The sequence below is a fragment of the Melanostigma gelatinosum genome (assembly GCF_949748355.1).
Source record: "Melanostigma gelatinosum genome assembly, chromosome: 14".
NCBI lineage: Eukaryota > Metazoa > Chordata > Actinopteri > Perciformes > Zoarcidae > Melanostigma > Melanostigma gelatinosum.
This window is the reverse complement of record NC_136647.1, coordinates 13,460,966-13,488,772: the sequence shown is the minus strand read 5'-3', so window position 1 is coordinate 13,488,772 and position 27,807 is coordinate 13,460,966. Positions and strand designations below refer to the sequence as shown.

Below are 27,807 nucleotides of genomic sequence, written 5' to 3'. Positions count from 1 at the left end.
GTCGGGTTGTCTCGTAGTTAGCGAGACTTTCCCATAATGGCTTTAAATGTCCAAGACTTCATAAAAAAACAAGCACACCAGGCACATATTTTCATCACAGTTAAGATTTATTTCATTCAACATTTCACATTACAAATATTTAAAAATGATGCATACTGTTATAAATAGTTGGCTGCAAACAATTAAATAACATTAGATTTTTCTTTTTCGTTTCACTAGCACTTCTACAGACCAACTCCTAGAAATATGGACATATCCGTATTACATAACTTAATTAGAAAGGAAAATACAAAAATAGGAACTTATAAAGTGAAATGACAATAAAAATTAAGGTGATATCTTAAGTAAAAAAATGCTATTAATAAATACAACAACCTTCCCATACACAGTTAAAAACTATTGAAATCTTGCCATTAAGTAACATCATTAACAGACAAATATTTAAATATTTATTTTCCTTCAGAAAATGTGAACCATATATTGTGGAGCACAATATAGCAATTAGTAAAAACTAGACACTTTAACATATTAAAAGCTTCACCTCAAAAATATAACAAAAATCTGATCAAAATTATAAAAATCAATTATACATTCCAATTAAAAATATACCAATAAACAGCTAAATACATCGTTGACCTAATAATTACAATGCAATCAATCACAGTAGCTTAAAATAAACAAAATAAGCAAATGAGCACAAAACCTTTAATGTTTTAAAAATAACTTCAATTATTTATATTAGTACAAATAGTTTGATTTCTTTTCTTTTTTACAAACACCAGCATGAAAAGGATTACAACAACAGTAGAAAATGACTGTGAAAAACATATTAACATCTTCTTTAATTAAATGTCTGCAATTAAAAATGGCATTAAAGAATTACATTGCAAAGAGTCTTTATCTGGAAAAAGGTTCAAAAGAAGTATTGCACATAACAACTTGAAGTTAACTTGCAACATTTACCACATTCAAGTCTTTAAGCTCCCCTTCCTCCAGATAGGTCGATATTAGATCACCTCGACAGACAGCGGGAATGAGTTCTCAAGCCTTTTAAAACAGTTTGTATAAAGGATGCTCAAAGTCCTGCACTGCCAAATCGATTAAAAGTTACGTTTCTGTCTTGTTTTCTCGTCTTATATCTCTGTCATGTGCATCCTGCAGAGGTCTGCAAATGGGGAAGCGAGGAGATCAACACGTGGGGAGAGGGGGGAGGGGGGGGGGGGGTGAGAGCAGGTTTGGGGTGTCCTTAACAACTTAATAGTTGAGAAACATTTGGTGCACACCACAACAATTAATTTTAATAGCTAATTCATGTACTTGTCATTTTCTCTTCTTTTTTTTTGTCATGCATACTAAGGATTACAATAGGTGCTAGTTGGCAAGTTCAAGAATATATATATATATATACTTTTTTTTTTAAATATTAAAATATCTAAACACCAAACATCCATTCTTGTGATACGAGATTCAGCGTTAAGCATGAACCAAATTTTGCATTCTCCTTATAATAAGTTATACTCCATCTATGGAGAGGAAACCAAGACAGAAGTTACCATTTCCCAACTAGTATAGCCATGTTTAGAGACATTAACATCAATTTCAAATGACACCTGTTTTTTTTGTATTTTCTACTATTCTCGCCATGCTGTTATTGACCAGACTGACTGGAAATATCTAGTGTACGAAAAGCTAAGACCAAGAGAGCGATGCACTTTGGTCTCTCCTCTGCAGATCTGAAGCCGCATCAACAGAATTGCGCACTTAGTTGTAAAGTTTCCTCAGCACTGAAATGTATAAAAAGCATAATTGAAAATAATATATATTGAAATCACCCAACTTTTTTTTCTTTTTCTTAAAATGAACATTTCCATATATGCAGATCTCTCAGTAACAAAAGTACAAAAGCTACCTTTCACAATGTGAAAAATTGAGGTATTGCAAAAAGGAGTTTCCCCATTTGTGAAAAATGTGCCTAAAATGACTGTTGGAAAAAGAAAAAATATTTAGAAAAGTAGTGCATAATAAATGTTTATATGTGCATGACAAAATAATTTAGCTAGAAAACACTGTACCAAAAATCAGCAGGCCATGTATAAAATAATTTTTTTTTCATCTCATTTAACAGCAAATTCTTCACAAAGTGTTTTAACTTCTAAAATGCTCACCCACCACCACACCCACACAACTAATGTCCAGGGTGCAAAACTGGTGCAACGACGGCGACATGAGGATACGTTACTCACTAGTGTGTGTAATCAAGTTTCTGCACTAACTCCCTGACACATTTAAATGCTCGGCTAGTAGGTTACCACTGAGTGACTTAAAACGTCAAACAAACGTAAGGATTAGTTTTACTTTTGCTGTGTGAATGTGCACTTTATGTTAAACTTTCCGCAGACCTATTTGAGATAAAAAGAACTGTGCCTACCAGCGTGCACCATCAGCTATGAGGCCGTGTGTGTGTGTGTGTCTACAAGCCCTGTTGTTTTTCCAGTGGTGTTCTAATGTGTTTTGACTGCACTGTCAAATATACATATATAAATATATTATGTTCAAGGCCAATCTTTGGTTTGCTGGGCTTGACAGTTCAGCAAAACTGGGTAGAAGTGACAGAACTTAAAAAATATATATATGAGAAAACATCCTGAAAGAAATGAGAAGGAAAATCAGAAGAAAAGACCTAAATAAGAAATGAGCTACAGTATGACCCACTACTGCACAGCCATCTTTGGTTCCCAAAGAACCACGGGGTACAAGCGACTGTTATCAAGAGCAAACTGCATGTGGGTCACAAGTGTGGAGTAGTAGAGCACACTGCAGAGACTATCTTCATTTATGCTTCAAAAACACTGGATGCTGAGTTGGATTAGCTTAGCAGGATAAAGGGCGGACCCGTCCGTGACTCAAATGTGTGCTGCCGACTTGAATTGCTTCTTTCATTAAATGTAGCTGACTCTCAGACGCAAAGTAGAACGTTTTCATTAAAGACTGGGGAGAATTTCACAAAAGCATTTAAAGAAAGACAAAAAATAAACCGAACAAAAGGACAGGCATTTCCTGTTTGGTGGTGGCTCCGTAGAAACTGCAATGACCCCGCCTTCGCTCTAGGAGTTACCATAACTGCAGTCCTGAAAGATCCGGATCCAAAACCCAACAGACACAGGAAGCAGGGTTCGATCCACGAGGCCCGCCCCTTTGTTAGCTGCTAGCTTAGCAGCAGAGGCCGCAGGCAGACATGAGGAGGGAGGAGGGGGGGAGGTGGGAGATGGGGCTGGATTTATCTCTTTACCGGTAGGCCTGTCCGTCTCTCCTGTAGCCGACCTATGCCGTACATTCCCCTAATACACTGTACGATGCTCTGCCCTGTCCCTAGCACAACCCTGGGTTTGAATATAAAAATAAGGAGGTGATGAAGCAAGCGAGTACAAAACGGTGCCGGTCACATCACGCTCTGCCTGTTGCATCACTTCCCTTTGATTATAGTTCTAAGGAAAGGAGAACACAAGCAGGTAATAATGTTTTTTCTTCCTCTCTTTTTAACTGTATTCGGCACATTAGCAGCTGAGTTTGAGGTATTAGTTTTTGCATGTCAAAATGGAGAGATCAAAACCCAAATATGTGTTGCCAAAATTTCGTTTGCGATTTTTCAAGTAACATCAAAATATGTGCATGACGTTGGAAATCATAAAAAGAAAGGTTCAAACATGTTGGTATGGGAGGGAAAAGAATCTGCAGTGGGCCCTCTCTGTTCTTCAGAGTTAATCCAAGATTCCGCTTTGGTTATTAACTACGAAGGGTCTCGTGTCTCTGCACTCTTCAGAATTGGAAATAAGTGCACTCTTCTTTAGCAACACCTTTTTCAAGTCACATTTGTTGTGGAGCCTCTTGTACCAATAGAGAACGTAATCACACCTCTCAGAAATAAAAAGCCTCGGTACACAATAAACAGCTCTGCTACAAAACAAGTCAATCAAATTGTATCGTTTTGGGGCGTCTTGTATCAAAATTAAAATTTTAAATACATTGTTTAGAAAAAAAAGGCCAATTGAACACATCAAAACCACATCAAACCTCAAGCGTTCCTATATATGTGTGGTTTTTTTGAGAACTAATAAAATATTTAAAAAAAAATCAAACTCATAAATAAAATTATGTTACACATCTTTTTTCCTTTGCTGGACAATATTTGGATATAATTCCAGTTTTTCTTTTCTATCTTCAAAATATAGATATATATTAACTTAAAAACAAAACAAAACAAAAAATTAGGGAAAAAAGGTTCAGTGAAATTGGAACGAAAAGGAACCAGCAACAGAAAAGTGCATTTATTTGTACAATGATTTGCGACTCCTGCACTACCTGCCCTCCTGCTCCCCTGCTGCCTCTCCCCTCTCTTGTCGTCCGCTCAGTTCCAGCGGAAGGAGATGTGACGGGGCCGGTCGCCTCCTTCCTTCACCAGGGGTTTGTGAAACTCTCGGCCGGCGCGCGAGTGGATGGCCGCCCAGCAGTACTCGCAGTAGTACTGCAGGCAGGTGACGTTGGCGCAGAAGAACGGCGCAAACTTCCCGCCGCAGCGAGTTCCCTGGCACTCATCGCACAGCTGGTCATCCAGCACGTATGGCTTCACTTCCACCTGCAATCAGAGGCGGGAACAATTTGGGATTCAGTGATGGTGTTTCTCCGTCTGTATGCCAGATGTTTCACAGCAAACTTGCTGAAACACATTTCAAGGCTTGAACCCTGCATCAGATCATAACGAGGAGACACTAGAGGGCAGCATTACAGGAGAGGACATGACGAGAGCCTGAACCTCATTTGCCTCAGGAGAATCACCAGGCCACGACTGACTCCCCAAAGAATACTACGAGAGATTTAACCAAAAACTGAGAATAGACCATACAAACGAAAAAAGACATCTCGGTCATATTTGTTCTGTCACGCAGCACTAGACTTGTCTCTATTATTCACTGCTGACTTTGAGCCGCTCTGAAGGGGCCTTCATGGTATATTTGGTGACTGCCTTCATACTTTGTTTTAATGCGGACGATAGATCGGCAAACCTCACAAGTCCAGACCAATCTATCCCGACTCTGATGCACGCACAGAGAATGTGGTGAGATTTCAGGCTACGAGGTGAACTACAATACGACTGCTATGTCACGGGGTCTTGAACAGTTGTTTAGATTATTATCAGGAGTTAATCACATGCAGAGCTATTTTCATTATGTGTATGAAGCCTCCATGCACAGCGGCGATGTACGTCCCCGTGTGACTGGCGGTCACTCTAAATCAAAAGGGAAGAGACATTGTTTGTGTTCGACTTCATCTAAACCTAACCGCAGCCGTTTGTTATACTGTCCTGTGCTCTTACTCCATGGCAGACATTTTGGTTGAATTCAATTTGAATTCGTGTGAGAAATCTCTTCTTGAAGCTTGGATCAGTGCAAGTATTGCTACTTGCACTGATCTTCTAAAGTGAATCAACTATAATGCTAAATGTCCTTCCCCACCACACATTCTCTACTAATAAGTAAACGCATTATGTAGACGGTGCTGCATTTCTTTCAAGCTCGAGTGAGTCTTTCTCTCTTCTAGCACAACTCAGAAAAGGAACGACAACAGGAAGTGAGATGTGGTGGAGACAAATGAAGAATGAAGGGGGCTGGAGAGGAGAGACCAAAAAACACTAAGCTCCCTTTTCTTTCCACTCACCCGTTTATCGATTTCTCCATGCTGCAGCTGTACAAAGCGAGCACTGATAGCAGCAATGTAGCTCTGCTGATTAGAGAAGGCGACCCGCCCTGCTCCCTTGGGGTACTTCAGCTCGGGGTCTGTGTCGATGCCGGCGTAGCAAACCCCACCGTACAGGCGGTCCATGATCATGGCCAGCTCCACTGCGAAGGGAGGAAAAAACAGACACGTTGAACAAAAATATCCCCAAAAACAAGTGTGACGCACAGAAGCAAAAGGCATGAATGAAATAAACATTCTGGCGCACACGCACACACGAACTCATGTTCAATGTAGCCAATGAACACAAACACAACATGTTGATGAAGGTTGGTGATCTGAGAGTTTAAAGCGACACAGATGGATTTAAATTCAGCAGAATTTGATGAAAGAAATAAGGCAGCTTTACTTAAAACATTGAAATGGCTGTTTTATTTGTAATGTGTATATTTTACACGTGTAAATTGAGACCCAGAATTACACAGGGTCATAGCACATTTGATGCACCACAGGGACGTAACATTGCCATCAGGATAAAAAGAGATTTCATATTCTTCACAGCACAGTGTGCCACAGAGGGTACTTCCTGACAGGACCAGTGTAGGTCAAAGCTGATCTCAGCGCACAGTGACTCTCTCTTAGCAGGTCTAATGTTTACTATAAACACAAGCTGTCATCATAAACGCTGATTCGTTGTTGATTCACCTCGTGGAAAGACTTATAAAACGGAAGGATACCTGCACGGAGCGGACGCGGGACTCCTCCCACAAAGATGGTTTTCCTCGGGTCCAGAGGCTGAGAGCCATCCATCACGAAGTCGCTGTCGTTCAGGTTCCACGGGCGGATCTGGACCTGTCACACCCAAAGCAAACAGGTTTCAGCACAAGCTGGTCGTAACCGCAAGTTTTTACTGAGTTCGACATAACATTTGAGCAGATGTGTGTGTTCCTACTGACCGGCTTGTCTTTGATGGTGGGGCTGGACACACAGAGGTACAGCTTGCTGTCCTCTTCGATGCAGGCGTCAATCAAAGCCTGCACTGAGCTCTCATCCTGGAACAGCAGGAAGGCGTAGCCTGCACAAAACACAGCAGGGTTATTCAGGCTGCTGGGGACAAGCTGTACCGACAAAGAGTCACGCTGGAATTTAGCGCAACCGTCACTGTGAACACAACATTCTGCATTCATAGCCCGAAGGCATAAGCTTTCGCAAACAGACAGCGAAACGGACAAACAGTCCACACATGGTTACAAAACGCATCAGACAATAGCCTGAAGACAAAACCAGACTGCACACACATGAATAGTGGTAGTACACAGATACATCTCTGTATTTGTCTGACACAGAAGCAATACCTGAAACATATCTCTTGTAGTAATACATTGGTTCAGGAAGTAGTACTGATACAGTACTCTCACAAAACATGAAACAATTGTGAGAAGAAAAACGGCACGGAACAAATAAATGAACAAACCTTTGGGTGGAAAATAGGATTTGCTCTCCGCTTTGTGAGGCCAGTCCACAAACAGGTGTCCAAAACGCCGGAAACTGGCGGTTATCTCATCTGAAATCAAGCAGACAGAATGCATGACTTGTTGGCAGCTTAAAAATAAAATAAAGAAAAAGCTGAAGATTTACAGTGAAAGTGCTGCATCACACGCTATCCTTAATGGACAGTGAGACGCTTGTGCTGCAGGTGTAACTTTCCAATGACGTCTTGTGGTATAATTTGGCCTCAAATTCCCCATCTCTTAAGTTTCAATCATAACTAAAATATGAAATACCTTTGATCTTAATGCAACTACTCTACCTTCATCGATGTCCGGGGGCAGTCCTCCCACAAAGACCTTGCGTGAGTAACGTTCGACGCGCTCTCCGTTCTGGTGAGGAAAGCAGTGTGGAGAGCCCAGGCCTGCAAGGCCCTGATCACCACGCTCGTCATCAGGGAATCCATCCTCCATCGGGAAGAGAGAGGAGTGTCCTGAGAGAGAGAGGAAGAGTTGGTGTAAAGGTTCAGGAGGCGTCGATGTTTTCATGGTCACAACATTATGTCATGAGAACTGTACATGAAACCTTTCATTCACTTTTTACTGCAGTGAATAGTCCACCTGGTGCTGGGTGGAAGGCTAAGAAGCTAAATATGTATTATAGTTTTGATCCAACATCAGTTACCACATACTTCAGCCAAGTTAATAGCATGCACACGTTTCTATGGATGGAGGATGACATATTTCACTTTTATTGGGCCCTGGGGGCCTTTTACACCCTCTGGTGAGAGTGAGATGTTGCAGGTGTTGGAGGCATGGAGATAACTGGGCGGAACAACAAACAAAAAGTAAGAAATTAACAAAAATGTCACATAATTAGTTGCTATGTATATGAAGGAGTGAACGTGCATGCAGCTTCTCTGTAACAAACACAGTAGCTTCCTCAGTGAGCCAGTCTAGTTTCACAATGTTTGGGTATGTGTGGTAGAGACTAAGTCCTCACCGGCCTATTCCTGCTCCTATACAAGCTGAGCTCAGCTGCTTTATACAACAGAGTTAGCCTCAGCTTAAAGTATGTGTGGGTGTGTCCTGCCATGTGTCTTTGCTTCTGCTGCAGTGTGTACAGCAGATATTAGAATTTCTGTGTTCTTCATTACCTTCCAGCTAAATGGGACAACAACTATTGTCTGACTTAACAATATTGCAAAATGTGTGCGAAAATGAGTAAAAACAAAAAAAAGAAGAAAAGCAAGCAGAGTCTCGCGTAATGAGAGAACCGCAAACTCAACGATGAAAGATGCATAAGATCATTTCACAAGCTTATGAGAGCGTTCGACACGTACAACAAGCATGCAGACACACGTGTCACTTCACCGCACTGATACAAAGCGCAGAGTCATTCAAAAAAATACATCTAACAACCAACGCCCTACGACCAATTAAATCATAACGGCAGCTTCAGTCAACATATTGAGACCTAGAGAGTTGATTTATGCCGGACATAACACACCCATGAATATATTTTACCTCGTCTCCTGCTATAATTCCTGGCTGCATGTGGAATAAGGACAAATCAAAGAAGAGGGTGATTGTAAAAGATGCATAATACACTGTACCAATAAAAGTGCCGGGCGCTTCCATTGTCTGCCTGCCTTCAGCTGTGAATGATAATCAGCCTGTGGAACAGTCACCATGCCACTTAATTGACGCTAGACTATAAAGTTAAAGTCCAAGTCCAAGGTCTGTAGACAAACACTTCAGGGAAGAAAGGTACTGAGAGCAGCTTGATCAGGTCAACACCATGATGTTCTCCCAGTGTATACTGACACAGAATGGACATGTGGACACTTGGCTTTTTATGCAGTTCTTTCAAACTAAAGTTTCCTCATCAATGAGAGAACAAATACAATCCAAAGAAGACAAAGGAAAGATCAGGACAACAGTAACAAAGATTATATAAGTCCTATAACAAAGGAAAAGTAACACAAAACAAGTAAATTAGAACAGAGGCTTGCGTAACAGTGGAGGGAGATTTCCTGCCTTCTAATTATGACCAAGAATAATTGAAGGGAAAGAAGAAGAAATTGTCCAAGGACTGAACGTTGAGGGACACCACAGCGAATAAGGGACAGTGATGAGAAAGTAAGAGTTTAGTTCACCAGGAAACAAATACAAAATAACATTGATCTCAAAAAACGAACAATATGGGTTTTACCAGATTTAGCTTTTAGCTCATTTCCATCTGCAGGTGAAAGGAAACAATACAACACAGGACAAGGCCTATCGTCTCCACTACATAGAGTCTGTTGCTGATACGAGTGCAGAGGAAGCACTAGTGTGGCTAACTATGGGTTAGTTACCGTCAAGTGTTTCAGCCATTTCACAATATGTGATTTACCCTCCTACAGTCACGCGTCAGACTTTTTAGCAAAATGCATCAACAATCGGTTACTGTCGCAACCGTCATTGATTCAAACACAATAGCAGCCCAGGAAGGCACCGATGCTATGTGCGTGCGTGGCTATCTGCCTCTGTCGCCCCAGCTGACAATGGTTGAACTTATGTGACCATGGCAAGATATAAATATAAAAACAAAACAAAGGTAACACTGACTTCGGCTGATTTTACAGGTCCATCCGCCCACAATGCAGTTCACTTTCATACGTGTAGTCAAGAAGATGCTCTTTTTACTCATTGGATTTAATACGCTCACAGGAACACAATGATTCTTTGGTGACACTGGAGAGATTGAAGCATCGACCCGTCTAAAAGTGTAAGGACATGGACAGGATGAAGGAGCGGCCAGAACACACAAGCAATAATCCCTCCGTGGACTTTCCAACCCAGATGGACATTAACTCTGGGGGGTCAAAGAGAGCTAGAAAGAGAGAGGGCAGAAGAGCAGATTGAAAGAGAAGAGAGCAGAGTGCTATAAAAAGGTGCATGTGTGCATGTGTGCGTTTGTGTGAGAGAGAGAAAATGAGAATGAGGAATGCAATCTGTGTACGCTTATGACAGACAGACACACACACACACACACACACAGCGAGAGAGAACTGGTGTGTAGCCTCTGAATCCTGCCTATCCGCTGGCACCATCTGTCTCAGAGCTTGATGACAGCTCCTGACCATGTGACCTGACCACGTGACCCCGACCACGTGACCCGACCACGTGACCCAGCGATCTTGTGGAGGAAGGACTGGCCTCTCGTGTTTTAAATCCTGGTCCAAGACCAGAAGGCGAAAGCTACAACAACACAATTACATAATAATGAATGGAATGAGAGTGTGCGAGGGCAAAGGAGAGGTCACTAAATATTAAACTGCAGTTGTGGAAACGTCAAAGGAATTGTCCAGATTGTATTCAACCATTCGAAAGAGGCAAAGAGTTATTTATATACAGTTTAAAGGCACTCTTTACTTCTGGACCATATCTGGAAATCAAATGAACTTTTTCTCCTCATTGCGTCTTTCAGAAACACGGGGATGAAGGAAAAAATAATTAAGAGTGTTTGTTCTTATTTTTATCTACAAAAGAGCCTCATATTTTGCATCAAACAACCCTAAAATCAGGGGCAACGCCGCTAGTTTGCATCCGGTAAGGTAGAACATAAAATCAATCACTGCTCATGAAGTTAGTGAGATCCGATCAAATTGTCAAACTGGATTCTGTTACTGCATTGCCTATTTCTCGCCTCAAATGTTTGCAGAAACACATTGAAGTGCATCATTTAGCTTCAGAATGTGAATGATTTTGAGCCGGCTTCCATGTTGACAACAGTATAGAGCCAAAACCAAACAATGCACAATAGGCAACAGTTGTGAAACGGACCGCAGTTGAACGTTGATCTGTGCGGAACCCCTCTCACGTGAACCGCGGATTAATTACACAGTTGAACCATCATAGGGTTTTACTGCACATCATTATCGACTGATATTCAGTAAGAATATGCGATCAATAGATCAGCAGTGATGCTCTCTAGTCCCGATCCCCGATGACGCTACACTGTGAACAACAAATAGTGTTGAAATCAGCAGCAGGAGAGCTAGTGACGGTGCCAACAGCCAACATACGGACATTCAGAACAATTTGTAAAGAGCTAAGTTATATTATAACATTATCATGTGTTCAAATGTAGGAGGAATTGTTTTCACAGCAATATAAAATAGATATTAGAGAGGGAATTATGCCGCTATGTATCCGAGTGACAAAGCAGTATCACCAGTCAAAGGAAAAGACCCGACAGCAGTTCATAACTAGGTGAAAGGTCACTTCTTTACTTTGTATTTAACCTGCCGGGTGGGTGCATATTGTCAGATTAATGATGATTAACGAGAGCTAGATTCAAACACTATGTTAAACGTGATCATCTTGTAAAATGACATTTAATCAAATGCATTTTTAAAAGATATTAAGACATTTGTCGCACAAAATCCTCATGATTTATATTCGAATCCCTGGTGGGCCCTTGGAAACCTGAGTATGTTGCCATGCGTACCATTGAGGGGTAAAGGGTTGTCTCCTCCTGGATGAGGGAATCCCAGACGACCTGCACAGGGAGACACAGAACACACATAATGAACCTAACAGGATGAGGCCTGAACACACCCTGCAGACGTCTGATGCTATTATTCTAAACAACGTACGTTTCAGTAAAACGTACAGAAGTTTCTATTTTGATGAATGTATAGCCTCCGAATAATATCACATTATTTAAAGCCAATTTTGAGATTTAACAGAAACACGTCGATGATGAAGCACAGATCAGACAATGGCAAAAAATATAGACGCTATCTGAGGAAACATTGCACCACTATCAGTTAAGCAGTTAGTAATTTGGTAAAAAGCCTGTGAACATAATGATGTTGATTATTGCTGCATGTGAACAGATTTAATTCGCTGACGGGCAACATTTGAACAGTTCTGCACACAATGTAGGACGTATTCCTCGGTGTCACCTGTGTGACATCGACCATCTCTCTCCCGCTAATCGACCTCCATTTCCCTGTTTGTGCCTTGCGCTCGCCTTCCTCTATCATACATTTCACATTGAGCCATTTGCCAGGCGCGCGCACACACACACACACACAGGCATACAGACACACACACACACGCGGGCGCGCATATACCCACACAAATACATGTTATGATGCCAAACAAGCTTCAAAGTTATGCAAGGCCCGCTTGCTGCAGAGGGATAATGGGATGAAAGAGCTGAAATAGTACAGCCATTGTTGTACGGGTACGAAGCACCCTGTGATTGGTGCATTCCGATGCCACATGGAAAGCTGCTGGCCCCTCCCCCACACCTCGCTTATTGAGTCCCACAGTAGATGTGGTGCAAACAACTAGAACTAGACCACAGAAACCAGGACAGACCACCCGTGGCTCAAGCACTACACTACGGCTTTCCATACATTCATCATAGTCATGACATTATGAGCATCAAAACACAACTCACTCTTTCTACCAAACGCTCAGTTTAATCAAACTCCAAAATACAAGTGCAAACCAAAACCAGATCACGCAGACAAGCTCAATGCCTCTGGACTGCGTGGCACATTAACAGTTTCTCTCTCTCTCTGTAATGTAGCTCAGTAATATGTGTGCCGATTGGTGCACCGCCCGAAATCAAAGTCCATCTGAGCACAACCCGTCATATTGGGCGTTTAAGAGCCTTTAATCGTCTCTGAGGAGCAAGTGCGCCGACACGTAAGCAAGCACACCACATCCCCGGTGTACAGTGCAGTAACAGTTTAAACACATGCGTGCAAGCACACACAACACGGTGGTCTGTGTGTGTGTGTGTGTGTGTGTGTGTGTGTGTGTGTGTTGGCTGAACAGAGGGATCCTTTCTGTTCGTCAGGACAATGTTGGAAACGATTCAAAGCCACTTCTACTGTAGACATTTTGTCTCGCCTCCTCCCGTGCTTCATCGCGTTCACTTTGTTTAATATGTTCTGCTGGAATGAGAGATTTCTGCATCTAAGTGTGCTTGTGTAATGCATGCGATCTGAGATGATTATACTCGAGTGCGTGCATGCTTGTATGCGTGTGACGGAGAGCAGGAGGATGCAAGGGGCATTTAATCTGGAGAAGAGTCCGTGCTAAAGAAAATGCGCTGTAATTATGTCTCTTTTTTACTTTGCTGAAAGGAGAAAGGGAAGGAGTCACTAAAGCCACTGCTACGCTTGGCACAGCAGTGTACAAGCGCGGACTACAATTATGAAAAGGAGGAATAAACATGTAGCAGGCCAAAGGCTACAAGACAAAAAACAATAAGGAGTATGGGGTGAGATATGTCGTGATGCATCATGTGAAAGCAGTAAAGAATGGGGCGCTGAGGGCATTAAGAGGGTAAAATGTTGCGATACAGTATCTTGGACAAAGCATAAAATTAATTATCAAGATGGAGGATTAATTTGCTATAAAACAAATATAAAAACAAACAAACAAGTCTGTCTTTCCTAAACAAAGAAACAGAGCTGCGACACAAATGGACAAAGCAATCACAATAAACTGTTACAGGAAGTCAGGTCAACAATACCTCATCATTTAAAAACCCTTCATGGTTCAACTCCTAATGAAGCAGAAGCATGTGGGTTTTCAATTTAGAAGAACACTCGTCGTTGCCAAGATCTAATCTAGTGGCAGGAATCTGTGCCAGCATGGCTGGAGCTAAGACACCAGAGCACGGCTATAATGAGGTAACCTTCCAGGCCTCCACCGTCAACACTGAGAGAAGATTTACTAAGGTTTGACAGCAGTACATTAGATCACAGCTGGATGTGGCTGAGCCCAGTGGGTGAGAGGCTGAAATAAATACAAGGTGATAGTGACGTGTCTGGAGCTCATCAGTGTTCACTCATCTTGTTCTTCTGGTCGTGAAACTGGTGTGTGTTTGTTTTACTTTCTTTGAAGAACATTAAATGGGATTATATGCAATAAATATGATTAGAACAGGCACGAGGAGTAATGCACTTACTGTTTTCATTTTCTGCACAATAACATTTAAAATGTTCAACAGTTCAACGCAGCAAACTGTAAATGCAAACTAGAAAAGGAAATCCTGTTGCTGGATTTTTGATCTTTAGATACAGTACAATCAGTTTGTTGCTCGGCCCATTCGACGTCACTGAAGTGAAACAAATACATGTACAGTAGTCATTGGTCTTATGTTTGATAAACAACTTAAGAAATGTGGCTAACAACTTAAACTCCACACCCAAATCCCTTAAATGCCACTAAAGGTTGAAAAAAAAAAAAAAGGTGTTTCCTTTCAATCGGTCATTACCAGAAGGAGTCTTATGAGCTGCTCCCTCTCAGCAACGTGAACGGGCTCCCTCATTCTCTTCCTCTCATTCTTTGACAAACAGAATGTGCCTTAGTCCTCCATTTTAGCTCCAATGTTATAAGCAGGCTGCATTCAGGCTCCCTCATGTGGCAAGGTATACAGAAAATATGAACGCTAAATTAAAAGATTATAAAAGAAAGTCTGCAAGTGTATTTGGCAACCTACCTTTGGGTCCAGAACAAGTTTCTGGCAATAACTGCTCTAAAACAATAAACACCGTCGACCTGCCGTATTCAATAACCCATTTCTGGGTTACCACTGGCCAACGTTGCCTCACACCATTCAGCCAACAACAGACATCCCCTTGTCTCCATTAATCAATAATCCAAAATAGTTAAGAGTCCAATTTCCAATAGATGATTCTCTTTTTCAGCCAATTACAGGTGTTAGCGCCTACTTTGTAATTTATAGAATATATATTCAGTTTATGAACCTACTAGTTTTAATAAGATGTACCTATTTTTGTTATTTTGTCAACCTAATTCATATCAATAAAGATGTGTTCCTGTAAATAACTAACACATCTCAGTGTAAGGTAATACAGTGCAATAGCTAAACAAACAGCCTCCAAAACAATCCCAAAGTTGAATCCCCACATCTCTAAAACAATAACAATAGAAAACAAATGTTTCCTTTTCACACTTTTGTTACTGGCAATATGAGGAAAATATATCATTCTGATTTGACGTGTTGTTCATGGATAAACAACCACCGAACCTCACACTACAGGTAACGGCAACATGCATCTGCATCTACTCGATGCCAGACCTTTTGGATAGAAACAACTGTGCGTCTTTGTGTTATGAATTCATTTTTTATCATCCTTCAAAATGGGAGGCTTTGCAGCTGTGATCATTAGAAACTAACGATAGCCAACAACTTCAGTTGAGATCAGTGAGAGTCTTTCCATCTCGCTCACAAATCCCGTCTTAAGTACAAAGCCGAAGCTTCCATCGGCCCGGGAGTCTCTCTGCGGCGCCTTCTCAAAATGCATGAGAAAAAGAGGTCAGACTCGTTGCATTGTATTTGATCAAGAAAGTGAGAAAACTTAAATTCAGTGTGGGAAGGAGAGAAAAGGAAGACAGGGGTGTGAGTTGACCTCCCTTTCTATTGTTGATCACACCACTAAAAGACAACACTCGGTCTAGATATGTGATCTGTGGAGGAAGTGAAACTTTTGTGTTAAGAATTGATGAATTAAATTGTGAATAAGTGTGTGTGAGCGGTTATCAGCTCTAGCTTGAAGTGAAACCATCCTACCGAATGTTTGGCCGATGTATTTAAATCATTACACATTTGTTTTTATCTTCACATATGTTTGATGAAAAATATGAACATTTTATATAAATGTGAACAAAAATAAATAAATAGATTCACAAATGTATTTCGGATGTACACACACATTTCTTGCTTTAAATTAATGTAATAAAATTCCACAAAATATATGGATTTAAAAGGACTTAAATTTAAAGTCGTTACATTTATATAGAAACTGTATTTATATAAACCTCCGTTTACAAACGGCTTGTCATGTGTGAACTGAACTGTGTGGACATTTTGAGACTCCCCCGACGTCGCTCAACCAGTGACAGTAAAACATGAACAGAGAGTTCATCTGCCTTCATCAGTTTATTAGTAAGATGACAGTTGAGCGAAGTGTGTTCGCGCTTTCCCGGGCTTCTCACTGCTGTGCCACTCGTCTGCCGCCGTCTCACCGGCGCTAGAGAACGTTGGCCAACGGTCGCGTAGCTCCACATTGTTTGACTGACGACGGCCTTTCCTTCAACAGTGTGGCTGTAACCTTCAATCCAGTTGAATATAAAATGACGACTATTTTGTGTCCGCTGAATTTTTGTGAATCCGTCTGTGTGCATTCATTAATATTGAGTGATCTGACCCCGTACTCTAATCTATTGACAATATCTTTGGAGGCTTAATCATCATTTTGGAGCTTTCAATTGTATATTTTAAATGAGTTGACACATGACCATGGCATATGTGCACCACACGTTGCTAATGATACACCGTTAGAGTAAAACTCTCGTATGTCTTTAGACAAGTTACATATTGTAAATGGATCATCAGTGAATGAAATCCAAACAATGTTGTTTTGTCCACAACATATCATGATATGTTAGCTTCTATGCACTACGTCTCTCTGCTGTTAACAGAGTGTAAAATGAGAACTGCAGCATTGCTAGTGGTAGTCTGCTTCATGTTTAATGTTCCTGGTTGACGTCTGTACCTTTCAGGGTGTCCTGCTCAGCCCTCATGATGTCGATGAGGGAGCTCTCCAGCGTGTTCATGTTGAAGCTGTCGAATGACCGGGTGCGTTCCTAAAGAGAGGAGAAACACAATTTAATTCAGATATTCATTTTAAGATTCTGGCACTGCTGGCATTGGCATAAATAGCGGGAGTGACGAACACAACAACTTAGGAGTGAGCCCGAGTTTCACACGAGTGGAATCTCAAGTGACTCACTAATATATTCAGCCAACTGATGTAAAATCTGGGATAAAAACAAGTTGGATAAACCTTATTAAAAATGCCTTTTTCTGCTTGAATATTCCCCAATGCTGATTTTCAAGACCGCAAACCGGTATGCCCATGTCTACTTGAGGTACACAAGGTTTATTAGGAGACACTCCTTTCTTTGTGTCGTCAGCATTCATTTAGTCTTTGTGTTATTGTATAGTGGGTTTGTATTGTATCTTTTTTTTAATTCCCCTCTTCACATAGTTATTGTGCGTTTAACTGCCGTTACTTGAAAACTTAAGTGAGCTATAAACGTACTCATTCACCTCGGCAGCATAATGGACGTCAACAGTGCAAACATCAGCAGAACGAAGCAGGAGCGGAGGAATTGTTGAGCGACAGCTTCGTCACCCACAAACAAGGCCATCCTTGGCATACCAACCATACTGGAAATGTTTGTATGCACACAGAAATATGTGTAAGCACACACAACTGTAATATGTGTACACAACATGAGCCCCACACACACACACACACACACCAGTGCCATGCTGATGAGACGTTTTTTGACTCCACCTCACCACAAAATATGCAGCTTTTGACAACTTGTTAAATTCTGATAAACTATTTTGGCTTCCTTCTGTACAAAACAACCACAATTCAGGTAGACACTGGCGCCGAGGACCACAGAACTAAATTCATACCCTCCTCGTTTACATTTATAGTTGGTGCTAAATGTCCCCATAACATCGTGTGATCGATTGTCTCATTTCTTCCTCTGTCTCTTCCTCATTTTTCCAGCCGTTCTTCAATGCTACCTTAAAAGCAGAAATACCTTAAAAAAAGATTTCTATTCCTCATTTATGCGTCAGAGATCACACACTGCACAGAGCCAATGACTCTTCTGGGTACAAGTTGTTGTTCAATAAGCTGCGCATCGTGACTAAAATGTTTAGTCACGATTGTGTTTTTCTTTACTGTCTGGTCACGACAGAAACACTTTTTTTCCCTTTCTGCATCATATCTGTTATTCTAAAGTACAGCTGTGAAAAAAACAATGAAACACTGAAATAATATTAATTGTAGAAACCATTATTCAAACATTTGCAGAGGTACCGTCAAAACAATACTCTGAGCCGGGCGTTAGCATTTCATGAAAACACTGATGTATATGCGGTATTTGGGACACAAACAAAGAGCAAATTATCACGAAAGTAAAATATTTAACACAGGGACAGGGAGGAGGAGAGCCTGTTGGACTTAAAGATGTATGCTTTTAAAATAGCAAGGCCACAATACATGTTTTGAAGTCAGTTTGTGCCACAAGATATAAGTCTGGGAAACGTCCGCAAGAAATGATCGATGCTGTCAGACAAATCATGGACCTGTGAGGTTTTAGAAGAACGCATCACGGCCTCTTGAAACTCACAAAACATGTGAAGAGTAAAGTGTTAATAATAATGCTGCAATCTGAAAACGCATTGCTATTTAAAAAAATAATAATAATTTGGTGCATAGTTTAAGAAAAATTCAATATTTCCAGAACAGCCACCATTGTTCTCCCGTTGAGAATAATAAGCAGGTGTAGCAACAGTTTATTTTAAGGTCTGATTGAGCTCTATTGTTTGGCCGGCCAACTTGAAATCACATCCGTCTCAAGCTAACAGCGAGTGAAAACAGACAACTATGAGCTGATGTTAAAAAGAATACGTTAACATTAAAAAGTGTGAATAAAGCTTAACGTTGCATGAAAGCCTGTTTATCAATAGTGGCCTATAAAGACGTCAAAAGAAAACCACAACATCCTCGGCCCTCATCGCTGTTTCATCAGCTCTGCCCTCATGACTGATAATAGACAAGCCTTGCACAACAACAATTACCCAACCTGTCTGTCAACCTGCAGGTAACCCATCTATATAGTCAATCACTCTTCATTCACCACGTTGTCTGTCCGACAAATGTATCCAAGCACAACCTCTCCGTTATGAACTCGTTTGTACAGCGACCAGGTAACACCTTCGCTACAGACATCAGACCAATGTCTGAGGAGAACGATCCGAGAGCAAAACCACCTTGAGGAGAAAGCCTCATAACTTTGTTACACCACGAACTCCACGGGGGTCAAATGCTAACGGGTTCAGAAAAACAGCCCTGCGTCAGTGAACCACATGACCGACGCTCGGGGCCGGCAGGCCGCTCATTTTTCTCATCTACCGTCTGGGTAGTGGCTCCTAAAATCGAATGGCTGCTTTCACTATCTGATCTGAGAGCGTGGTTGGATGCCTGGCACACACTGGCTGATGAAATGGCCAAAAACTCCCCCAAGCTGTAGCCAAAAGTTTTACCAGCATTTTTGGCTGGTGCCGATTACCCACACTGACTGAGGGAACATACGAAACACAGAGATGACATGGTAGGAAGAACACCCAGTGCACACTCTCCCTCAAAACAAATATCAACACAGGGATATAGGTCAGACTAGGTCCACTATTTTCTCATATCCGCCTCAGTATCTTATGTGAACTTAGGGTATTGCTTAAGGTTAAATAAACCAAACATTCAAAAGACAAGGGAAGCAGAAACGAGAGGTTACTGTGGCAAGTACACACCACTAGTGAGTATATAGCTGAGGCAAGCGCGTAAACACATTACCCAAGACAAACACAGATAGGTGGCGCAGCAAAGTGCCATATTTGTGGGATCCTTTCCAGAGGTTCTGGTCTTTCTGTGATGCACAACGACAACTTCCTGCTTTAGTGTTTTAACAGCTTCACAAAATTGAATGCTTCCATTGGGTGTCATTATTCTTTACAGTACCAGCTCACTGACATAGCACTGCGAGGTAATCCTATTAGATTGTTTCTGGAAGATAGGAATTCATTTTGTGGCCGAGATGGACGCAGTGAGCGGACATGAGGCCCGGCTGGTGCTTGGCAGTTGCTAAGCATTAGCCTGGACAGGTGCAGAGGGTGATTAATCATTCATGCATTCGTCTCTCCCTCTCTCAACAACTGTCCAGCAAAGTACTCATCCCAGACAGATTGCACGGCAAGCACAAATACACACAGTCACACAAACAGATTAGCTGCAAGACAGAATTTAAAGTGCAGATCACATTATATGCGTCTATGAAAGCTAATCCATGGATGTAGATGTATAGGATATGGCAGTACATAGTTTGTTATTAGCAAAGAACAGTGAAATGTAGCCCAGTATACGTGGGTGAGCAGAACACATAATAGCCACGAACCAATCTAGTTAAAGCTAAATGGATTAATACGGCGAGACACGCCCCTTTTTTACAGTGGCTGTCAATAAAAACCTGCGTGGTGGATCGATTTGCATTACACGGTAAATCAAAGTGCATCTACTAAGCCCTGAAAGTGGATATGGATCAACAAATCTTGCAAATATGTGTTCTCATATAAACAGCTCATCTGAAACTGACAAAATAGTACTGTGATCATTTGGGAAAATACCATTTAGCCAATGCTACCTGAATTCAGAAGAATGCCAGAGCTGCAACCTTTGGTCGATTAATCGGTTGGTTGAGCAAATGTTTTGATAATCGATTTATCATCTAAGGCCTTTTCAAGCAAAAACGCCGAACATTTGATGGATCCCAGCGTGACTTGGTGAAGTTCTTTGTTCTCGTATCATTTTAAACCGAATGGTCTTGGGGGTTCTCAACTGCTGGTCCGACAAGACAATTGGATGACACGAACATGGGCTCTAGGAAATTGTGGTGACCATTTTTACTTTGTTCTGAACGATTCAGCGATCAATCGGGAAATCTTTTTTTGTTTTGTTGATTCAATGTGGAAATGGACGGACAATCCGCTTCACAATTTGTACCCAGACCAGCCAGAACTGTGGCCCGGCTTGTTTCCTGCATCACATGCCCCTCGTCACATCCAACAGCTGTCGCACACATTAAGGATAGATTACAGTATTGGGCAATCTGTACAAAACCTACATAAAAACTCACGTAATGAAAACATTTTAAAGCTGCATTTGTAACTATAAAGTGAAAAATGGTTCAAATGACAAAATGGATCAGATAGCCTATCAGTCAACTCTAGACAGGTTTTACTCTTAAGCACCACAAAACAGAGAGGGGGCAACCTCCAACAGATTCTGATGACACACAGGGAAGTTAAGAATGATTAAAAACAGCAACTGTGGGTGATTAACTCCAACATTAACCTTCCATGTCGCCTGCCTGTTAATGAAACATGGGAGTTGAGGGAGGGTGGGGGAGTGGAAAAAGTAAAAGGACATACGAATATATAGGTGCATTATGATGCATTATGATTTTTAAGTTTTCAAAAGGCATACGATGTTCCACATTAACCTCACATTCATTTATAGGAAGGCTGATGTTTTTCCATCTAATCACATCCCCGAGACAACAGGGAGAGAGAGGAAGCCAAAAGCAAAGACTGGAAGGGGAAACGGCAGATGAAAGAAAGGGGATGACAGAGAGAGAGAGCGAGAGAGAGAGAGAGAAAGTGAGTAGTGAGGTAAGGCAATGTCAAGAGAAGAAAGGAGGGCAGGAAAGGGAAGCAGGCTGTGCTTTCGATGCTCGCGATTAGGTTTCTTCCTGGTCAAAGTATTTCAAAAGGCCCGCTGTGACATTAAATACCCCGAACTGTCAAAAACAAACTATCACCCAGTGCTGGCTGAATGGCGTGAGAGTGTATCTGGGTTGCAACGGGGTGACAGAGGTAAGGGTTCCCGCAGGCTTTGCACAGACTCTACTTTATTGCACGCTATAAGCTACAGGGCTGCGCTAAATACAATATGACACTTTTGCACCGACTCTGCTTTGTCGTCTTCCTTTGTTAAGACACATGTGCAGAAGACAGAGGCCAGGGACTAATTAGGGCTTGTGCACTCATGGGCACACGCGCACGCTCGCGCTCACACACACACACACGCAGACACAAGCTCTCTTTCTTCTTTTTCAGAGCGTCTGTCTTGGGTGTGAGGAGGGCACAATGAGGCTGTATGAGCAGCAGAGTTAGGTGCTCGCCAGCACAGCTCAGGCCGCTCATTAGTCTAAAAAACATTTCTCTCATTTAACACCAAAGTCGTAAAAAGACCAGAGGTAATGGCGGAAACCTCTACAGCTCGATGGCTCTGAGAATGTATTTATAGACATGCATGCAAGAGAACTTGCATGCATGTCTATAAATGCTTCCACTGCAGGCCCGAAGAGGTAGTTTATAATGCTGAGCCTTCATATAACAGCACGGTATATGGCTGCAGTGTATCTAAGCTGCACAAACAGTGAGGAGGCGGCTGTAACCAGCAGTTACCCTGGTAGCTTACCGAGACAATATCCTGTCCTGGCTTACTCGCCTTCAGGCGCTGCAGGTCTTGATCTGGTCCCAGGCCAAAACTACCAGTCGGAATGAGCCCAGTACACCTGACACAGCAGAGATCCTCTGACCTTGAATTTCACAGGTGAGGAATTAGGGAGCGAGGAAAGAGGGAAGCGCCACGTGGATTTTCTCCGCTTTCCTCCGACAATCCAAAGAGGTTCGGTTAATTGGAGACTCTAAAATTGCCTGACGTTGTGAATATGAGCATGTCTCTTTGATTGAGTGGTGACCTGTCCAGAGTGTACCCGGACTCCTGCCCAATGTCAGCTTGGATAGGATTCAGCCCCCCCCCACCCCACCCCTGCGATCCTCAAGGATAAGCAGGAATGGCTGATGGATTGAAGGACGGACGGATGATGGATAGAAAAGCAAGAGAGACCAAAAAGCAAAGCAAGGACGGCTTGCCTGGCATTTAAAAACGCAGTAATTTCAGGCCTGAGGCTAGTTACTAGCTGACCAGTGTATTAGCAGTTAGCAGCAGTGTGCCTGGTCTGGAGCCCATCCCAAATACTAAAGCTGCTCTAATACAGCAGAGGCCCTGCCTGCTGCAGCCACAGCACTGGAACATTTTCTCTCCGTGTGTGCCACGGTGCTGTACAACACTTTGGATGAAATATGGCATATGGCCTTGCTCACAAATTGCATCTACACATTTCCTCATACAGACACAAATTAATGCCGAGGCCGAAAGGCAACAAGAAAATGCCACACTCTGTAAAAGTGGACACAGGGAGAGGGATTTTTTTCTTTTGCTTTAGCAGATAGCTGTTGTAACATACCTCCGCCGCGACAAACTGCCGTTTTAATGTGTGATCTTCATGGTCTGTGTAGAGCAATGCAGTTATAATAACATCTGATCCCACAGTGTACAAAGACACCTACACTATGGTGAACTCACTCCGATTGTACACAGGCTGAAAAACAAATGGGACTTGTAAAGTAAAAGCGACTCATCGTTCATCTGTTGTGTCGGTGCTAAAATGGAGACAGTTGGAGAGGACTTACTGTGAAACAGTGTGACAACAGTTCCTCATAGAGTCTGTTTAGGAGCTACAGTATTTCATTACCAAACCCGGGGGTGCCTTGTGTAAGGCTACGTGTCATCAGTCCTCTAAACAGTTCATGATCTTGACAAGCCCCGACAAGAACCATTTTGGGTACACGTTTGGCTATTCCAATCAGCAAATGCAATGAAATGGGCTTATTTTATTCAGATCCTAAAGACTAAACTACACTGAGGTGGCTTCTGGCGAATGACTTGACACTTGGTTGCCTGTGAAATAATTGAACAGCAGTTTCTATCGTGACAACTTCAATGATGCAACATTATCCATTTGCTTACACCAAAATGACACATTTTCCAATTATATTACAGGGGGTGGAACGATACCATCAGTCTATGGTTTAGAAAAATAAACGCATGAAATATGGACCCAATTTGACATGCTTCAAATATTATTTTACGAGCCCGTCCCAGAGAGAAACAATGCTTGTTGTTGCAGCAAATATCTCTGCTGTGAGACAGAGAACTCGTCCATCGCCTCTCAAAATATCTTTAATATCACCTCAATCCTTTCAATTACAAGTCCAACAGTTTAAAGGTTAAGTGTCAACTTACATCTTCATTCAATGAAAGCAATCATCGCTTTTTTTGTAATCTAGAAATTAGTTAATTTGATTGTAAGATTTTAGAGTTAATACCTAAAATGTCTGAATGAAAACAGATTATGGCGTAAACTTAACGGCTTAAAGAAGCCTTTCATCGGGTCACTTGGCCAAGCTGGCGCTGATGCAACCTTCCTCTCTTCACCCCCGCCTCCTCAATCAATCATGAGCTGGATCAATAAAATTAATTTACCTCCATGCTCTCTTTACCCGTTTCCATCAATCCTATCGTCTCGTTTTCTCCATGCGATTGTACGATTATTCAAGCCCGTCTTCATTGTGAGTGGACCCGGCTATCAGGATTACACTATGCATAGGCTGGCATTTTGAAAACGAGTTGCTAGGCTATGGCAGCCACGATCTGGGTGATTAATAATTGGCAATCCTGAAAAATCATTGGCCATTATGCCCGGGCCAGTATTGTGGGATGTTTTTTTTTTGCTTTAGGCCGGAGTAAAATAAATCCCACGATGATGTCTTCTTGTTCACTGGTGGATCTAGATTATTCTTTACATCTCAGTCATTCTTGGTCCTCCATTGCTGCGACTGTTCTCTTCGCAGCCGGCCTGCTTTCCCCATTTTTTTTACCTCCCTCTCCCCATCTTTTTCTCTATATCCGCGATGCCTCCCCCACTCCTCACTCCAACCCCCCAGCTTGTATACGTGGCACACACCACTGCAGTGACAGAGCCACATTAGTCATCAGAGACATACAGCTGTGGAAGTGCAGAGCCCACCGAGTGATTTCTAAGCTAACACGGTAACAAATGCATCGTGTAAATTCATATCCACCCCCCATGTCTAAAAATAGAAACAAAAAACTGTACTAAAATCAACAGCTAACATAAATTACACATTGACATTTAAATCATTCATGTAGCACACACACAAAAGCATGAACACACACACATGCTTAGGTTAAATGTATGGCAGAATTATTGCTGAATCATACAATGAGACTATCGCAGGAAAACTGACCTGAAAGGGGAAGATGTTATCACTGCGGCTGACTCCATCATCCATCCAGGACTTGGGGTTGAAGCCTGCGGGACTGTTTCGAGGGTACTTCTGGGACGCCACATGGTTGTTGGGAAAGGTCTTCTTCAGAGGAGAGATGGAGTTGATGGGGGTCATCCCACCGTTCAGCCCTCGGCGATAGTCTCTGCCCTGAGAACCTCCCCAGCCGCCACTACCACTCCCATAGCCTCCTCCAGGACTCCAGGAGGTAGAGGAGCCGGGGGAGGGAGAGGGGCTCTGGTAACTGGCCGGACCCCAAGGGGACGGGGGCTTGTTCAGGCTGTTGGACAAATGCGGCAACTGGCTGAACGCCGGATTCCTGTGCGGAAAGGGCGGTGGAGGGTGTGGAGAGGCCGGGGAGCGCCGATGCTGCTGGTGTTGGTTGTGGGGGTGTTGGAAGTGAGGGTGTGGCGGGGGAGCCGGGTGGTGCTGCGACAAGGCCGCCGCTGGTCCAATCTGGGGAGAGAAGTTCCCGCCAAACCCGGGGCTGACGTGGTGTGAGAAGTTCTGGAACAGCAGGGGCCCGTTGTTGGCAGAAGCCGGGTTGAAGAAGCTGACATCCTCATTGATGATGGTTGACGGCGCCGGCGGGATAGCAGCTGACCAGTTGTTGAAGCCAGTGAGCGATGACGAGGTTGTACTGGACTGGACGGGGCCAGTTCCCCCAAGACCAGACGTCTCCTGGTAATCAAAGCCCGTCAAGACAGGAGACTCGAGACGCAACTGCTTCTCCTTTCCGTTACTTCCTTCAGACGTGCCGTTGTCCGTCTTGGCTTCATCTGACCGGGCTTTTTCCAGTTCTGAAATGATCCCACCACCACCCCCGCCCTCCTGGTGACTCCCAGGGGACAACTGCTGCTGCTGCTTTTCTTGCGTTTCTTGCATTTCCTGTTGCTGCTGTGCTTTGGGCTTCTCTGGGCCCCCCAGGATTTCGTCTTGCACGCTGCTATGGGTGGCTGAGGCAGGAAAGAGCCACGGAGAGCCTCCCGTGGTGCCATTCCCTGCGGCTGTGGTGCTGTTTATGAAAGCAGCAGGGTTCTGCGACACATTTTGGTGGTGGTGTGGGGGCTGCAGATGCGGGTGGATTCGAACCGGGAATGCAGACTTGTTTCCAGTGTTGTTTTGAACTAGGACTCCAAACCCGTAATCCCCCATTTGTTTTCTCCCCCCACACACAAAAGCTATCCCGTGATCGTTTGTCCTATTGAGAGAAGAGCACACAGGATGGCATGCACTGAGTTAGCAGTCGGCCTCTCTCATTCCACTACACATCAAGGGATTTACAAACAACTGGGTGACGGCCATAGACAATTTATTGTGACATTAAAGACATTTTTTCTTTCTATTAGGTCTGTTTTACTCCCTCAGAGAATTTCTAGACATATGATAATCATACACCACTGTCATGAATGAGCCAATTATTGTACTGAACAATCTGTTACCCTTATTATTACTCTGAGCAGTTTTTTAAAAAGCCAACCGGTTAACGTTAAATCTTTAGCTAATTATAACCCCGTGACGTTGCCAGCTTGTAACGTTAAGTCTTCAGCTGAGCTGCTGGCAGCCTACAATATATCTAGCTGCAACGCTGCTGTGTCGAGCCGACACACAATCTCCATGTACAGACGTTTTTCTCAGCACAAACCAACTGACAAACAATCACGTAATCACCGCTGTGCACAATAAAAATGAATGGTGATAATATTAACAATAAACCGTCTTTACGGTCAGAGGAAAAAAAACACTCGACCTTGTTTGACAGCTGTCACCAGTCCGTGGAGTCCAACCTCAAAATGTACCAGATACAAGTCACACAATTAATAATGTCACACGTTATCATGCGTTATTGCATTTACACACGTCAAGTAGCAGCCGAGCGGTTTAAATAAACTCGACATGTTAAGCTAGCCAGCTAATTTCCATCCGTTGCTAACGTTAGCTAGCTTGCTAACAGGCTAGGTGCTAGCTAGCCGGACAGGCTGAATACGGGAGAACAAAATGTCTTTTCACCTTCTGATCACCACCTTCGACCTCGGCGATGTCTTTGTCGAGATCCTTTCCTCGGTTCGAAAGCAAAGTGGTGTCCTTGAAAAATAAAAGAGTGCGACGGGCAAATATTTTCAGATGTGATAGCTGACTCGTACAGTGCAGTCGGTCAGCTTTTTTTTTTCTCCTGACGTGTCCTGCCTGCTCAATGACACAGCTCTCTATCTCTGCTGCCTCTAATCTGTGTAATCAACGAGCTTTGTTCACGTGGCAATGACTGAAATATAATCGGCCGCGGTTCTTTAACAAGCCTTATTCGATCGGTTTCATTGTTTGCTTGAATTTCGGGATATTTTCTCGTTAACTGTCTTTTTCCTACAGAGCCAGCCCGATTCCTTGTGTGCTTCCTTTGGCTGTCTCTCTGTCTCTCTCTCTCTCTCTCTCTTGAAACCGACCGTGGCCGAATGACAGCGACTGTCAGCGAGAAATCAGCCGAGACACACTTCCGCTTCTAGCGCCACCCTTTCCCCCGTGACCACGCCTTCCGAGGACCACACCTCGGTATCTGATTGGCCGGACGAGCGGCAGCCTCGCCTAGTTTCTACAACATTAAAAGGCCATGCACCAATAATACACCCATGCCATAAGTACTGCCCACTGAGGTCAGAAATGATTTTTATTTTTTTTAAAGAGAGAGGGAAAAAA

The 27,807-nt window shown here is 42.7% G+C and overlaps 1 protein-coding gene across 3 annotated transcripts; it reads right to left on the bottom strand.

Moving 5' to 3' along the window:
* Positions 1 to 94: 94 nt before the first annotated feature.
* cpeb4b (cytoplasmic polyadenylation element binding protein 4b) lies at positions 95 to 27,524 on the bottom strand. 3 transcript variants are annotated; one of them, XM_079283418.1, is made up of 11 exons: positions 27,127 to 27,524; positions 25,078 to 26,317; positions 16,817 to 16,907; positions 11,716 to 11,766; positions 8,745 to 8,768; positions 7,541 to 7,711; positions 7,205 to 7,294; positions 6,687 to 6,805; positions 6,468 to 6,582; positions 5,713 to 5,894; positions 95 to 4,633 (listed from the first exon to the last, which is right to left on the bottom strand). In XM_079283418.1, the coding sequence occupies exons 2-11, from the start codon at positions 26,269 to 26,271 to the stop codon at positions 4,406 to 4,408; spliced, it is 2,265 nt and encodes a 754-aa protein (XP_079139544.1). In that variant the 5' UTR covers positions 26,272 to 26,317; positions 27,127 to 27,524; the 3' UTR covers positions 95 to 4,405. The 3 variants fall into 3 exon arrangements, with proteins under 3 accessions (XP_079139544.1, XP_079139545.1, XP_079139546.1); XM_079283419.1 differs by lacking the exon at positions 8,745 to 8,768; XM_079283420.1 differs by lacking the exons at positions 8,745 to 8,768; positions 11,716 to 11,766.
* Positions 27,525 to 27,807: the final 283 nt, after the last annotated feature.